The sequence below is a fragment of the Phodopus roborovskii genome, unplaced genomic scaffold (genome assembly GCF_943737965.1).
Source record: "Phodopus roborovskii unplaced genomic scaffold, PHOROB, whole genome shotgun sequence".
In the NCBI taxonomy this organism is placed as follows: domain Eukaryota; kingdom Metazoa; phylum Chordata; class Mammalia; order Rodentia; family Cricetidae; genus Phodopus; species Phodopus roborovskii.
In genome coordinates, this window is record NW_026126480.1 from 53,781,470 (window position 1) to 53,797,586 (window position 16,117).

At 43.2% G+C, this 16,117-nt stretch overlaps 2 protein-coding genes across 2 annotated transcripts in view; one reads left to right on the forward strand and one right to left on the reverse strand.

Annotated features, from left to right (window-relative positions):
- CUNH11orf80 (chromosome unknown C11orf80 homolog) overlaps positions 1-5,307 on the reverse strand; it is a 63,938-nt gene extending 58,631 nt beyond the window's left edge. Inside the window, 3 exon segments of the mRNA XM_051193584.1 lie at positions 1,721-1,859; positions 4,818-4,866; positions 4,868-5,307. Coding sequence (XP_051049541.1) covers positions 1,721-1,859; positions 4,818-4,866; positions 4,868-5,307 — 628 coding nt within the window.
- LOC127228654 (peptidyl-prolyl cis-trans isomerase A-like) lies at positions 2,297-2,851 on the forward strand. The gene has a single exon (XM_051193583.1). The coding sequence runs from the start codon at positions 2,336-2,338 to the stop codon at positions 2,828-2,830; it is 495 nt and encodes a 164-aa protein (XP_051049540.1). The 5' UTR covers positions 2,297-2,335; the 3' UTR covers positions 2,831-2,851.
- Positions 5,308-16,117: the final 10,810 nt, after the last annotated feature.

Here is a 16,117-nt window from a genome sequence, read left to right on the forward strand (position 1 = left end):
TACAGTTAAAAGTATTAGACTTTAAGAGGGAAAAAGTCAAGGAAGGGGCTGGGCCATCTCATAGCTCATTTGGTGTGTGTGTGTGTATGTGTGTGTGTATTATGTGGGTGTATGTGCAAGAAATTGTGTGCATACATTCATGTGAAGGCTAGGAGTTGATATTTTGTTTCTTCTTTAATTAGCCTTATACCTTATTTTCCCCCTTCCTTTCATATGTATGTGGTGTTTGAGGCTTGTGAAGGACCAAGACAGACGTTAGGAATCTTCAGTTGCTCTTCCATTCATTCTACGAGGTAGGGTCTTTAGAACCCTGATCTCACATATATGGCTAGGCTCACTAACCAATTTGCTCCTGGCATCTTAGTCTCTACCTTCCAAGGCTCAAATTATAAGCAGTTCATCACACCCATCCAGCATCTACATAAATACTGTATATCTTTAGTCTCAGTGTAGGCTGACCTGGAACTCATTATATATGCCAGGCTGAACTCAAATTCACAGCAACCCTCCTGCTTCAGCCTCCCAAATGTTGTGACCCACTATTGTCTGGCCTGAACTATCTCATTACTAAAACTGTGTGCCTATTCAACTTAAAAACCTAAAACAAAGGAAGTTTCCAAAAATGAAGGAAGTCAATTTTTTTACATGTTAACACAAAACACTGTCTACTTTTACTTAAAAAGCATGTGAGACTATAATATACTAATTTCATTTTTTAAAATTCAATTAACTATATACAATACACAGAAAAATGTAGTATACTGAATGTTAATAATTATTTCAGGGAGTCAGATAACTAGAAAGTCTCATGTTCCTAATATGTTACTGTAATGATGTACTATGTCAGGTGTATATCACCTTTTTTCTTGACATACTATAAACTAACTACATTAAGGTCAGAGATAATAGAGTAGTACCATCTATGCCAAACATGCTGAGGAAGTCCATTGTCTTCAAAAAGCCTGTGGAACTGGGTTTCTTGATAAGAACATACACCAGTCTTTTCTTTTCCCTTTCCTTTATTTTTGCCTCTTTTGAAATTGCCAAAGTCCATACATGAAAAAAAGTAAAACTCAATATAACTTTGTTATGAAAAAGTAACTTAAAACCAAGAGCAAAAGTAAAATTGTTTTGAGCAAGTTTTTAAATTTTTATTTATTTTTATTTCATGTGCATTGGTGTTTTGCCTATATGTATGTATGTATGTATGTATGTATGTATGTATGTATGTGAGTGTCAGATTCCCTGGAATTGGAATTACCAACAACTGCTGTTGGGGATTGAACCCAGGTCCTCTGGGAGAGGAGCCAGTGCTCTTAAACACTGCACTATCTCCCCAGTCCCCGGTTTGAGCAATTTTTTTTTTTTCGAGGCAGAGTTTCCCTGTATCGCTTTGAAGCCTGTCCTGGAACTCACTCTGTAGACCAGGCTATCCTCAAACTCAGAGATCCACCTGCCTCTGCCTCCTGAGTGCTGGGATTAAAGGCGTGTGCCACCAACATCTTTAATTTTGAACAATTTTAATTTAAGGCAGGTATATAGTTTCATAACAAGAGTACTTCTTTTTACTTTCCCTATATTAAACACTTATAAATTCATTACCAAATACTAAAATCATTTTGGCCTTATAGCTACACCAGAAAAGATTGTGACAAATTGGAAACTTTATACAAACCATGACATGCAAACAGAAAATCAATAATTTTCTTCCTCTACTTACTAGTTATTGCACAATGAAGAGAATCTGGCAAGTGCTTAGAACTTAGTGCTTCTATGGAAATGGTTAGCTGCCCTTCTAGCAACGCTCTCTTTGATATTCCTGTTTCACACTTCCAGTGAATGATTAAATATCTCAAAATCTGAAAAGAACACAATTCAAGTAAAATACAATCTTTAAAATCATGATCCTAACAAATTTGTATGACACAGTTAAAACTCTAATATAAAGTACTGTATTCCTGCTTATGAAATCACAGTTTTACATTTGTTCAGAGCACAACATTGTATCTAAACACAAAAAATAGTTGGGAAGAGACATGAGTAGACAGTATAAGTCAACATAATTCACACCACAACAGGAAATTATGACGATAAGTTGCTAGGTAAGTTCATCTGGAGATGAAAACTAAAGAAAAATTAAATAGCAGTTTTTTTCTTTTCTCCCCCAATACAACCCAACTATGAAGAAGAATGGCATCTAATTATGAATCACCTTTGCCATTCTAATGAACATTTTTGAGGGTCAGAATGAGAGAAATGCTTAGCTACATTATTTAAGAATGCTGAAGAGAGGCTTTGCAGATGCCGCTGTCCCCTGCCGCTTCTTCCTGCAACCATGGTCAACCCCACCCTGTTCTTCGACATCACGGCCGATGGCGAGCCCCTGGGCCCCGTCTCCTTTGAGCTATTTGCAGACAAAGTTCCAAAGACAGCAGAAAACTTTCGAGCTCTGAGCACTGGGGAGAGAGGATTTGGATACAAGGGTTCCTCCTTTCACAGAATTATCCCTGGATTCATGTGCCAAGGTGGTGACTTCATATGCCATAACGGCACTGGCGGCAGGCCCATCTACGGAGAGAAATGTGAGGATGAGAACTTCATTCTGAAGCATACAGGTCCTGGTATCTTGTCCATGGCAAATGCTGGACCAAACGCAAATGGTTCCCAGTTTTTTTATCTGCACGCTAAGACTGAGTGCCTGGATGGCAAGCGTGTGGTCTTTGGGAAGGTGAAAGAAGGCATGAAAATTGTGGAAGCCATGGAGCGTTTCGGGTCCAAGAATGGCAAGACCAGCAAGAAGATCACCATTTCAGACTGTGGACAACTCTAATTCTTTTAACTTGCGGGCTTCTTACCACCTTCTGTAGCTCAGGAGATCATCCCCCACCCCATCTGTTTGCAATGCCCTGTAATCTCTGCTCTCACTGAAATTGTTTGGGTTCCATATTTTCCTCATTCTTCTCCAAGTCTAGCTGGATTGCAGAGTTAAGTTTATGATTATGAATAAAAACTAAGTAAGAATTGTTAAAAAAAAAAAAAAGAATGCTGAAGAAAGCCGGGTGGTGGTGGTGGCACACGTCTTTAATTCCATCACTTGGGAGGCAGAGGCAGGCAGATCTCTGTGAGTTCCAGACCAGCCTGGTCTACAAGAGCTAGTTCCAAGACAGGCTCTAAAACTACAGAGAAACCCAGTCTCGAAACCCCCACTCCCCCAAAAAAAAGAATGTGGGGGAGAGCCAGGAAGTAGTGGTTCACACCTTTGATCCCAGCATTCAGGAGGCAGAGACAGGTGAATCTCTGTGAGTTCAAGGCAAGTCTAGACTACAGAGTGAGTTCCAGGACTACACAGGCTACACAAAGAAACCCTGTCTCAAAAAACAAACAAAGTGCTGGAGAGGGACTGGAGAAAGTGTTCTAAGGTTAAGAGCACTTGCTGTTCTTGGAGAAGGCCAGAATTCACTTCTGAGTACCCACAAGGCACCTCACAATTTTGTTTGCTTTGCAGACCAGGATGGCCTTGGACTCAGAGATCTACCTGCCTCTGCCTCCTAAGTGCTAGTATTAAAGGCCTGTGACACCACACCAGGCCAAAAAAACTTACTTTATTTTTATGTGTATGAGTGTTTTGAGTGTTTTGTGTGTATATACATAAGTGCACCACATGCTTGCTGCCCAGAGAGATCAGAAGACAGCATTGCCACCAGCGTGCTGTGAATCAAGCTTCAAGCCTCTGCAAGGGCAACACGCACTCCAAAATTTTTATTTTTATTTATTTATTTATTTTTTTTTTAGGCAGAGAGTTCCGAGTAAACAAATTTGGGAAGGAAGATCCTGATTTGTGCCAGAGTTGGTGAAGACAGTTTTCCGGCACTTCTACAATCTAACAGCTTCCTTCACATTATCTTCTGATTTCCTGTGCTTCCTCTGTTCAGATTTTTCCAGTGTCTTTGTGTATAATGATATCAGTTAGGAAAAGAATATTGGCTGGTGAGTCAGAGCCTTGGGTTCTATCCCAGGTTTTATCATCTGTAAAATCCATCCCCCCAACTTCCTTTGACAATGACAAAGAAGACACGAGGGCCACGAATACCCTAAGTTATCTCAGAGCCTGTGATTCTGTCGATATTCGCCTGTGCAGTGTCCTTTAGAAGGTCTGGAGCTAAGTGCTCCATTAAGCATTGTCTGCAAAGTTCAGCCATGGAGCCAGGTGGACATTCCAGAACTAAACAGTTCGCAGCCCACAGGTATGGAAAACCTGGAATGAACACTTGGATTCGATCTTTTATCATTCAGCTCAGGGCTCTGCACCTCGCGGTGGCCCCAGGAGTTGTAATCACATCTTGTCCTCCCATTCCCATTTTGGATGGATTGGTGCTCCTTGGTCCACTCTTTGATGGCTACACATTTCCTTCCCGCCTTTCCAAGTCCCCTCTCAGCATAGGTGGGTGGAAAACGTTGGGAATCAAGCTGGCCGACCTCTGCCCCCTCTCAGAATCATCTCAGGTTTGGCAAACACCACAGTTCATGAGCCTTCGCGTTCTCAGCCTTAGGTTGTGGTGTTAACTCGCACAAAGGCAAGCCCGGAATACACTGGTTCCTCACAAAGGACGCACGAGGGTGATGTATAGTCCAGCACCTCCATGCTTCAGGCCTTACACCCTCCCCCACAATCACAAAGAAAGGGGAATGTTAACTTTTCTTGCCATTTTCTCCTCCACCTCAGGAAATGCCAGATCCCTCCGCCCAAACTTTGAGGTCTCCTCACAATAAATACCCTCTTCTCAGAAAAGTGTGTTTCTCTCCCTTCCCAGCATCACCTCACAGACAGCCAAAGCCGTCTTCTCCATTCTGTGAGGAGAGCGCTCAGGATTGCTAGTTGGTCACAACCTCTTCCTCAGGTAGGGCTTCAACCTGGACCAGCGCCCCGCCAGGCCGACGCGAGCCAGTCCCTTCCCCCGGGGCGATCGCCCCGCCCCCAGGCCTCGCGCCTGCGCACTACGGGGGCCCGAGGCCGCGCGCACCAGTAGGCGGGTGGGTGGGCGGGCAGGTGGCAGGGCTGCCAGGGTTGGAAGCGAGCCGGGAGGAGGCCAGGCGATGACTCCTCCTGAGGAGACTTTCCCACGGTCTCGCCAAGACGCGGCCCTCGGCCCTTTTCAAAGCGCTTTGACTGCCCTCGGCGTTTTCCAGGGCCGGTCCCTGGAAAGCTGCTGCTGCGTAGTGCAGGATTCCCAAGCTGGCCCTAGACCCCAACCGGCTTCGCCTTCTGTTCTGAGGGCGGTGCCTGGGACCAGACTTTGCTTCCCACATCTAACAGAGGGAAATATGGGTGGCAATTAAATCTGAATTTTAGGTAAACGATCTTTTTTACCCCGTATTATGCATGCCATGCAATAAGATTTTGGATACATACTGAGGAAATTATTTTGAAATTCAAAGCTGGAAGCTGCAGGCCCTGTATTCTATCTGGCAACTTGTCCCCAGGCCTCTCCCCAGTCTATTCTAGGAGGAATTTGGGAGCTTCCCACTCCCTACCAGGCCCTTCCCCACGTTTGACTTCACAAAACGTATGGCTGACAAGCAGTTCTAAGTGTCCCCAGCTGGAAGGAAGTCCTACAGGCTGCAGAACCGGCTTCTTGAGATGGACTTAAGCTCACAACTACCGAGATTCTGACAGATTGTTCCTTGGGCTGCCAAAAGAAGACACTGGTGTGAGAGATTCTTGCCTGGCAACGAGTTACCCAAAGGGAAGGGTGGAACAGGGTGTTGGCCGCTTTCCTTCGGAGAAAATTCTTCCACTCCAGAAGCTGGGATTGGACAGAACCAGCTGTGGAGCTGGCAGAGTGCCTGCCCAGGACAAACCTTGGTGCAACTTCAAAGAACATGTCTACTGGGACTTGAATCATACCCCTTTCCAGTGTGCTCAGTGCTCTTGCCCCGATTCCACATACCGGAGAGGTGGCTTTTATTTCTGGAATATTCATTTTAATCATCAGAATTAAAAGCTGACATTTGGGAAGTCACTGGAATCTTTCCCTCCTTTTCACATCTCATTTAAAATATTTCCCATTGAAAATGTCAGCTCAGCAGAAAAGCTCCGCCTTGAAAATACCACTGGAGATGAAGGGTGGGGGAACAATAGCTAATGGCAAAGTACTTGAGGTGAGTTGGTTGTCTTGGCTATCAGCCCTCCTCCTTGGAATGAGCCTCAGGGATAAAGGTACAGGGAACACCCAACACTATCCTATATGTAGGCGTACACCTAACAAAGTAGCCTGGGAGAGAGCCCAGAAGGGGGGGGGGCTTTGATATGAGGGTCCACCATTAGAACTTCCACAGTGTTTATACAAACTTGACATTTGCTGAGCCCCAACACTGTGTGTGCCATACACTCTCTACCTCTTTCTAGCCCCACTTGTTGAGAGTAACCCTGAGTAACAGGTACTACTAAACAATGGAAATGAGGCTCTAGGGAACGGTTGTGTAACACTCAGTTTGTAAATGTCACAACCAGAATCTTAGAACAAGAGCATCTCTAAGTCCTCTTTGCACTTATCTACATCTACCCAGAGTTTCTCCCACCTGCATACAACCTGCCTAGCTGTCTGGGAGTTCTGTTGATGTTGCCATAAAATGTGAACTCCCTCTACAAGATCCAGTGAATCAAAGCAGTGATATCCTCCTCTCCCACAAACTGGGACTTGAATAAGCTACAGCTTCCACTCACTTTCTTTACTCACTAGCTTGTATCTCCAACCTGTTTGGACCTAGTAAATAATATGCTGTTGGATACCACATTATGAAACCATGTTTCCTCAAATTCCTATGGGTTAACAAATGCTACACTCAGAAAGGACTGACCACTTATCTTCAATAGATTAAGATGTGTGAGGTCCAAAGAAATTAAATGGCCTGACTCAGGTAAGGTTACTCAGTCCACCAGGTTGACTAAGAAGCTTTTGCACATAACTGTGTACTTTCAGCCTGGTATCTTACTTTGAAATGCTTTCAGGGACCCGTTCTCACTGATTCCTAGTCTGTGTGGTATACTGTTTATGTTGTTATTCCTCTACCCACTCAGAAATTGGACTCATGTTTTATGTCTTCTTTGGATTTTGATTGTTCTGAGACAAAAACAAAACAAACAAACAAAACAAAAAACACTGCCTGGCCAGTAAAAATCCTACCCTCAGAGTCCCATATTGACTCTGGGGGTTTGACTAGAACCAGAACACCACAAGCAATGCTGCCAGATAAACAGTGACATTTTAGGGACTGTTAAGCTGCCTTTTACTTTTTAATATTTTCTCTATACATATTCCAGACACTTCTTAGGTCATATTTTACTCTCAAGTTCCTCCAATTCATTCACATGCCCCAAAAGAAGTCTACTTTAGGAATTTAGATAGATAATGTCCCTGGGACCATGTCCCCCTTGTTAAACTGTTGTGAAATAAGGTTCATTTGAGGACTTTCTCCCTTGGGAAACAAGCAACTATTACAAGAGGCTGCTTCCCGCATAGACAATGAGAAAGGGTTAACTACTCCACTCAGGTCCTGAGAGAAGTCTGCCCCCCACCAGTTCCCATAACCGGGTTTCCTGAAATGGAACGGGTCCCAGGTGTCTTCCACTAATCACATCCTTGCAAATGGGGCCATGAGCTCAGATTAGCTCATCTCTTCACCTTCTTGAGGCCTTCTCCACCTGGAGCACAGAATCTGGGGCAGCCTCACCACTAACTTCCTGTCAGGGGTCAGGAATGCTCTCACAGGGGGAAGTTAGGTTAGGGAGCACCAGAGGCCACAGTGGTGCTGACTTCCATGGCTATGACATCCATTCTAAGACTTTCAGGCAAAGAGCAATACCAAGGTTTACATAACTAAAATATTTTCCTCTTCGCCCCCATTCCCTATGCTTTTCTTCCTCTCCTTAAAGACTGGCTCTGGTACAAAGTGGCTTCCTGTTTTTCCTGGCTGAGTCACCCTTCACACAGTCTGAGTCCACATCTACCCATATCAGGGGCTGGGCCAGCCAGGAGATTTCATTCCTTTCCTTTTCATATCAATTCTCCTTTGCTTGGGGGGGGGCAGCTACAAAATCTATAGCACAAAGTGGCTCATCCCTCCATAACTGGATTTTTACCCACTCTGTGCCTGGTAGCTGATACACACTGGAACGGAAGTTGTTGGCTTTGTGGCCAAGAGTGGATGCAGCTGAGTAATCTTGTCACATGTGGCCAAGGGAACCTATTGATCCGAAGATCAGACAATCAACTGGATTCTAAGACAAGTAGGCTAAGACAAAGATCTATCTTGTAGGAGTCCCTGTAAAAAGATATTAGTGCCACAAGCTTAGTCTTGGGAACGGTATCCCAAGAACTTTACCAGGAGCTCAGGTCTGCCCATCTCAGAGCTGGTAAGCTGGGACATAGGTGATTCTTCGATCATCTCTAAAGATGACTTAATTTTATCCATTCTGGCTTTGATGGCTGCCTTCTGTTTCTCCAACTTTCACTTTCAGGAGTTGAAAAGAGGATGTGGGCTCAAACATCTAAAAGGGTCAGGATGACTAACTCCTTCCCATTTTACCACATACTTTAGGTGTTATGTTCTAATTTCCCACAACTAAAATAGTAAAATTCTCCAAGGAATATAGTTAAAATAACATCTATGAAATAATTTGTTAGGATCTTTAAATTACAAGAAATTTTAGAAGTCACTTAAGCTAGTATTTCCCAGGTAGAGAAGCAATGTTTGTTCCAATTCCTTCCCTTCACCCCCATCCCACCTTCTGAATAGCCACTCTCTTTCCTCTGTCTTTTCCTGGTGTTCAAGGTAGAGAATCAAGCCAGTTTGCATAGTGTTCTTAAGAATGGGGAACAATTTACCTGCTTTACTTCCCAATATTGTGCAGTAGTTAAGCCATCACTCACTCAAGTTGATATCTAGCATTTACTTGAGTGTCTTGTTAGCAAGTTTGCCCCACAAACCATTCCACTTTGGAAAGCAGTGGTTTGGAAGGGTTTTTCCCTCACAGGAGCTACTATCTCCCTCCATTTCCCCAGCCCTGTGTCTTCCACTCATTAGTCACAAATCTGTCCTTTGAAACCACAGAGAATCCATGTAATCCCCTTATAAAAGGCCCTAGGGAATACTCGGGATGGTTATTGTTAACCTGTCACAGTGGTTCAGACCTGGCCTGAATGATTGTATTATAGATGACCTGAGCTTGGCACATATGCTGTGTTCCTAAAACATTGTATAAACCAATTTCATGTGAATCAAATCATTTTGGACATATAGGGAAGTTGGCTGCTTTAAAAACCTGTTATCAGTTCTTTCATAAATGGAAGTGGGGGCTGGGCATTGAACCTGGGGCTTTATACATGCTGGGCAAGCACTCTACCACTGAGCTACACCCCCACTTCCTGTTTCACTTTTTAGTTTTGAAACAAGTGTTGTCTAAGTTGCCTAGTTGCCCAGGTTGGCCTTGAGTTCACTTTCTAGGCCAGGCAGGCCACAAACTTGTCACCTTCACCTTAGCCTCCCAAGCAGCTGGTATTACAGGCTTGAGGTCCACCAGGCCAGACTTGGACAATCTTTATCTAATGCAGAAATCTCTCCTGTTTTCATGCATTTCATTTTCCTTATGGCAAATTTGCCTACATACAAAGCATGCAAAATAACGATAATAGGCATAGCAAACACTGTCAAGCGCGTATCTGACTCCTGGTGCCTCACACCTGCCATATATCATTTAATTTCTCACCACAACTTCCTTCTATAAAATTATCCTAATTATTTGTAGATGGGGAAATTCAGGCTTAGAGAAGCTGCATACTTTTTCTAAGATCACTCAATTAGAAAGTGATAGACCAGAGTACAAACAAGGTCATGGAGTCCAGAGTCTATTGTCTTTACCATCAGGAGGCTTCAAATGCCAAAATAGAACAATATGAGTAAATTGGGCTAAGATGCTGAAAATTGACCTAAAAATGTCTACAGCTTCAAAGATAGACAGGCGTAAAACTGACTCTTCTTGGATATGGGCATTGTAACTCACATATTCCAGTACAGCTTAACTGGTGAGCCCTCAACAACTTCTCTTCAGCAATTAGTATTAAATAGAAGCTGCCAAATTTTATTTCTGGGGTATGGCTTAGAGTGGACACTTTTTTTCCAGGGCCTTTGTACTCCCAGGGGTTAATGGCATGAGCTTTTTAGAAGAAAGAAATGGCTCCCTATTGGCTGGTAAAAAGTTGCTGGATATCATGGTTGATCCCAGCCTGCTCCTAGATGGGTCAAGATCATTCAGATGAGCCCAGTTTTTAATGGCATTTAGGTTTTTGAGTTAAAAATAGTTTGTCAGGGATGGAACATAATAAGTGCTGTTTCGAATCCACGCTGGGCAGAGATAAATGGATGTGATAGCTCAGTGTCCTCCAGTTCCAATTTCCCCCATTTAGTCAATACCAGAATGCAGCCAAAGCATCACTTAGAGCATAACACAACCCTTGGCGTTCCTAGGACCTCAAACTTTCCTACATCATATAAGGAAGCTTAAGGTAGGACTCTCCTTCAGTCCTCTATGCCCTGCAGCAGCTGCCCCCATACATCAAAAGGCTCCATTGTATTAAAACATCACCCTGCAGTCTCATGTGCAGACTTGCTTTCAAATACATGTTGATCCTTTGCAAATCATGCCTGAAGCTGTTAAGCTGGTGTCCTGGTCTATGCTAGTTACAGTTAATCAAGCCTGTACTCTGATAAAAGTGTGGCTCCCCTCATTTTCTCATGGCTGTTGGGCCCTGAGACCACTGACTCTGCAGCAGAGATCCCTCCCAGGTGGCTTCTGTGGTCTTTGGACAGCTGGAGCACAGTAATTGTTTCTAGTGTTGGACTCTGACCTAGGCCATTTACCCAGTATCTCTCTGGGGTTCTTGGCCCTTACTCCACACCAACCTCACAAGCATCCTGGCTTTTAGTTCCCATCATGCCCCCATACATCCAGATATACCTCTAAGGGTATGGGTTCCAAAGAACTTTTCAGAATTTCCTTCAAATATCAAGGAGCCAAGGAAATCTGGGTTTAGGGGATGAGATGGAAGAGCAGGGCAGGCTCAACAGGGAAGGTTACACCAGACTTTCTTTGCCAGCATGTCTACACAGTGTTACTAATACACTGAGGCAGTGGCATTACTGGCATCACACATTCTGAGCAACTGTTTCTTCTTAGAGTTCCAGGAATAAAACACTTCTAGGCTGTGCAAGGGCATCAGATCACTCTTGCTCTTGTGTCCTCAGCCTTTCCAATGCTGCTCCAATCCCAGAAATTTCCTGTGTGGAAATCTGCATGTCTTTTCCAGTCCAACAGATGATGGCATCATTTCTGAACTTTAGGCTTACTGAGACTTTCTATCTCTTGATATTTAGAAGCTTCTGGAAGAAAACTTAAAATCCTTCTCGAGCACCTGGCTCTTACAGCTGAAGAGCCAAACATCTTACGAATAGTATCCTGCAGATTTGATTCAAGACAAACATCTAGGCTCCAGCAATTCTCCTGTCTCAGCCTCCTGAGTAACTGGAACTATAGGAATGCGCCACTAGCATGGCTCTTGGTATAGCTCTTAAAAGGACTAGATAAGAGTTTAAAAGCCAAAGATGAGAGAGATAACTCAGCCAGTGAAGTGCTTGCCTTATAACAGTTTAAAAGCCAAAGATGAGAGAGATAACTCAGCCAGTAAAGTGCTTGCCTTGCAAGAATGACCTGAGTTCTGAGTTCAATCCCCAGAACATACCTTAAAATAAATAGTAAATAAACGTGTGTGTGTGTGTGTGTGTGTGTGTGTGTGTGTGTGTGTGTGTAAATAAAGCTCATCATGGTACAATTTCAGCACTGGGGAAGGTGGAGACAAGAAGGTGTCTGATGAGGCTAACCTAGCCTACTTGGTGAGTTCTACACCAGTGAGACTATGCCCGTCTCATAGCAAATTGTCAGAACATGGTCCAAGAATCTGTGAAAATTCTGAGTGCTTGTGAGAAAATGCTAAAGAAACAAGAGTCTTGTGACCTCACTTTTTCAAAGCATGGAATTGATGTTGTGTGGTGGTGGCACAGGCCTTTATTCCCAGCACTTGGGAAGCAGAGGCAGCTGGGTATCTGTGAATTCAAGGCCAGCCTAGTCTACAGAGTGAGTTTCAGGACAGCCAGAGCTACACAGAGAAACCCTGTCTCAAAAAACTAAAAATCCCAACAAAACAAACAAAAAGCACAGCCACGTGTGGCTTGCCCTTCTGATTGTACACTTTATGACTCCTAACCTTCAGAATATAAATTGTCTGATGCTCAGAATAAAGTTGGGTATTGCATAAGGGTTTAGCCCACCTTATTTATCCACTACATTCTCCCAGGTCCCATAGCTGCTAGATCAGTAAACGCAAACAAATGGTGGATGGCACTTCATGAATGACACCAAAATTTGTCCTCTGGCCTCTATACCCATACATATACAAATACCTGTGTTTTCACAAATACCTGTGTCACATGGGAAGTTGAGGAGAAGAAGGAGGAAGAAGAAGAATTAGGAGGAAGAATGGAGGGAGGGAAGGAGAGAAAGAGATCACAAAAGCTAAGAATTTAACTCAGATATTCAGGTATTTTGGTAATGGACTTATGTAGAGAAAAGTCCACATATAAAGTTCTTTCTGCTGCTTAAATTATAGAACACAGATTGAAGATAAAATAATTGGGAAAGAATATGGGGATATGGCTCAGTGGTAGAACATCTGCCTAGCATGCGTAAGTTCCATTCCCCACACTATAACACAAACAAGGCTATACTATTTAATATGAAAACATTCAGTTTAATCTAGTTCCAATACAGAATCATCTTCTCTGTCATGCATTAGCTTGTTACACAGGTATCTACAGAAACAGAGTGTGTTGTCTTCATGGTGTTCACAGCTTGGAAGGGAACATGACCTTTGGGCAATGATGATCCAGTATGGAGTTTTGGATGATGCAGTCCTGTAATTCCAGATTGAGGCAGAGGCCTGAGGATCATAACTTCAAATCTCAGCATGAGTTTCAAGCCAGTCTGGCCTGAATATTAAGATCTTGTCTCAAACAAAACAAAATATGACATCTTAGTTGAAACCTAAAGGATGAGTAAACATTGAAAGAATGGGGAGTGATCTAGAAGAAGTAGCATGTCCAGGCTGGGTGGTGGTGGCGCACACCTTTGATCCTAGCACTTGGGAGGCAGAGGCAGGCAGATCTCTGTGAATTTGAGGCCAGCCTGGTGTACAGAGCAAATTCTAGGACGGCCAATGTTACGCAAAGAAACCCTGTCTCAAAAAAAAAAAAAAAAAAAAAAAAAAAAAAAAAAAAAAAAAAAGAAAGAAAGAAAGAAGGAATGAAAGGAGGGAGGAAAGAAGAAAGGAACGAAGGAAGGAAGGAAGAAAGGAATGAAGGAAGGAAGAAAAGAGAGCATGTTTTTAGACTCTGTAACCCAGGCCAGCCTCGAACTCTGTGTAGTCTAGTTGGCCTCAAATTAGTTGCTGAGCCTCCTACCTCTGCTGCTGAGTGCTGAGATTACAGGTCTGTGCTCCCATGAATAACAAGTTTGAAAATCGCACACATGTTGGAAAAATATCTAGAGTTCCCTATGATTATGATATAAATTAAGGAGGGATGAGGTAAGGGTGGAGAACTACACAAGACATGTAAACACTGCTACAAAATCCCTAAGGATTTCAGCAGGTGAATGTTCTCTGTCAAACTGATAGAGTAACAATGCCATTCAGGAACAAGACATAGTCTAAGTCTAAGAACAAGCCTAAACAAAACCCCACCACCATCAGAAACAAGCAATAATCAGAAAATAAACAGAGAAGAAAGGGCCACAGAAACTCAAAACAAAACAAACAACAAAGCCTACTACAGAGTATGGGAAATGTAACCAAAAAGAAGAGTTGTTATAGTACCAAGAGGGCCAATAACTAGCAACTAGAGTAAGAATAGGATCACTGGTGATCATTTTGTAAGCAGCCTAGAGTAAAAGATGTATCTGGGTTGCATTAAATCAATTGCAGGGACTGGGGAGGTCACTCAGTGAGTAAAGTGCTTATTGTACAAGCATGAGGACCTGAGTTCAGATCCCCAGCAGCCATGTAAATGTCAGGCATGGTGGCAATACCCTAGAACTGGGGTATTGTAGAGACAAGCAGATCCTCCGGCTCAACCAAAACTTCAGGTTCAAGAACAGATTTTCTCAAAAAGTAAGGTGTAGAGTAATAGAGGAGGACATCCAATGTCAACTCTTGGGCTTCACACACATGTAAGAGAGTACATGGAGATTGAAATGAATTTGATATGGGTATGTGTGAGAGGAAAATGGGTTTGTTGACGATGGATTGAGCAAGAGGAAGGAGAGAGGTGCCATTTTCTGATATGCAGTATGACCAGGTTTGGATGAGGGAGACTGTGTGTATATGTGTGTTCGTGTGTACATTAAATCGATCACATCAAGGCATCTCCTTCAATCTCTTCACTGATGTCTTTCAAATGGATTTCCTACATGCAAATGACTCCAAACCCATGTGTACCTGACTACCTGATATCTCCACGTGACTCAAAGATACTTTAAACCCAAGGTTCTGAAACCAGTAGTCTCCCCACCTATAACCCTGGCCACCCCCTCCTTGTGTGTGCTCATTATTTCCTTCACAAGCCTTTTCCTCTCCAACGGAGCCATGTAAAGTTCATTTCTACCCATATCTCATGAGTTTTCCCTAACTATGCACTTCCGTCCCCACTGCCACTGCCTGAATTCTAGCTACCATCTTCTCTCCCCAGCTTCTGTGTAATGTCCTGACTGGCTACTCTTCCAAACACACATCCTTTCCACCACCTCCCCACACACCAGCTAGCCTTTTGAAAAAACAAAGGCATCTACTTGACTTCCTTATTTCAATCCTTCAATAGTCTCCAGGACACTAAAGGTAAACAAATAAATAAAAAAAAGTTTAAATGCTATAGATATCTCTGTTAAAACCCCAGCTCTATCCCTTCCCATTCAGTGATCGTACCTGTAAAGTGTTCTATCAGTGTCTCTACTTTCTTATCTGTGAAATGGACTTAATATTTCTCTCTCCATGTTCCCAAAGGAGTTAAATAAGGGGGCTAGAGTAATGGCTCAGGGTTTAAGAGTACTTGTTGCTCTTGCAGAGGACAAAGATTTGGTTCCCAGCCCCACCTGGCAGCTCAGAACTCCAGTTCCAAGGGACCCAACACCTTCTGGCCTCTGTGGGCACCTGGCACAAATATGGTGCACATTATATACATTCAGGCAAAACACTCATACATAGAAAATAAAAATACCTTTAAAAATTAAATAAGATAGGTTTGTGTTCAGGAGGCAGAGGCAGGAGAATCATAACAAGTTGAGGCGGGGTGGAGTGGGGGTGGCTTGGTCTATATAGTAAGCTAGTTAGTTCCAGGCTGGCCATGGCTACATAGTGAGACCCTGAGAGAAAGAAGGAAGGAAAAAGGAAGGGCGAGAAGTAGAGTGTAAGCTGCAAGAAATAGGTAGTCTTTAATTAATATGACTGCTATTACTATTCCCCAATCTCTGACTTGTCAGTGCTTCTCATTTCCAACCCAGGTGACATATTCTGAGTGAGGCTCCTTTTATTCTCTCTTTAACCAGGTTATGCTCTCTGTTAAACTGTCTTGTAACATCTGAAGTTTTCATTCATAACACTGATTGTATTTTGTGGATATAATGAAGCAGTCATCTTATTACAGTCTGTGACCCCCACCAGAGGGTCCTCCAAGTATCTGGAACATACTAAGTCATAACATTTTTTTTTAATGAATGCTCGATAGAGCTGAGGAAGTAGAGCCAATGGGTGTAGATGACTCAAGAAAGCTGTATCTAGCCAGGCAAGCTCAAGGCCATGGGTTCAGTGCCAACAAAAGGAAAAATGAGGAGGGGAGATGGTGACAGTACATATAGGGTAACAAAATTTCCTGCTCTTTTGGTTGGTAGATAATTAAGCATGTTTAAATGTGCACCAGAAGGAGTGAGGGCCGTGAGATTTGGTGGGGGGGATGAGAC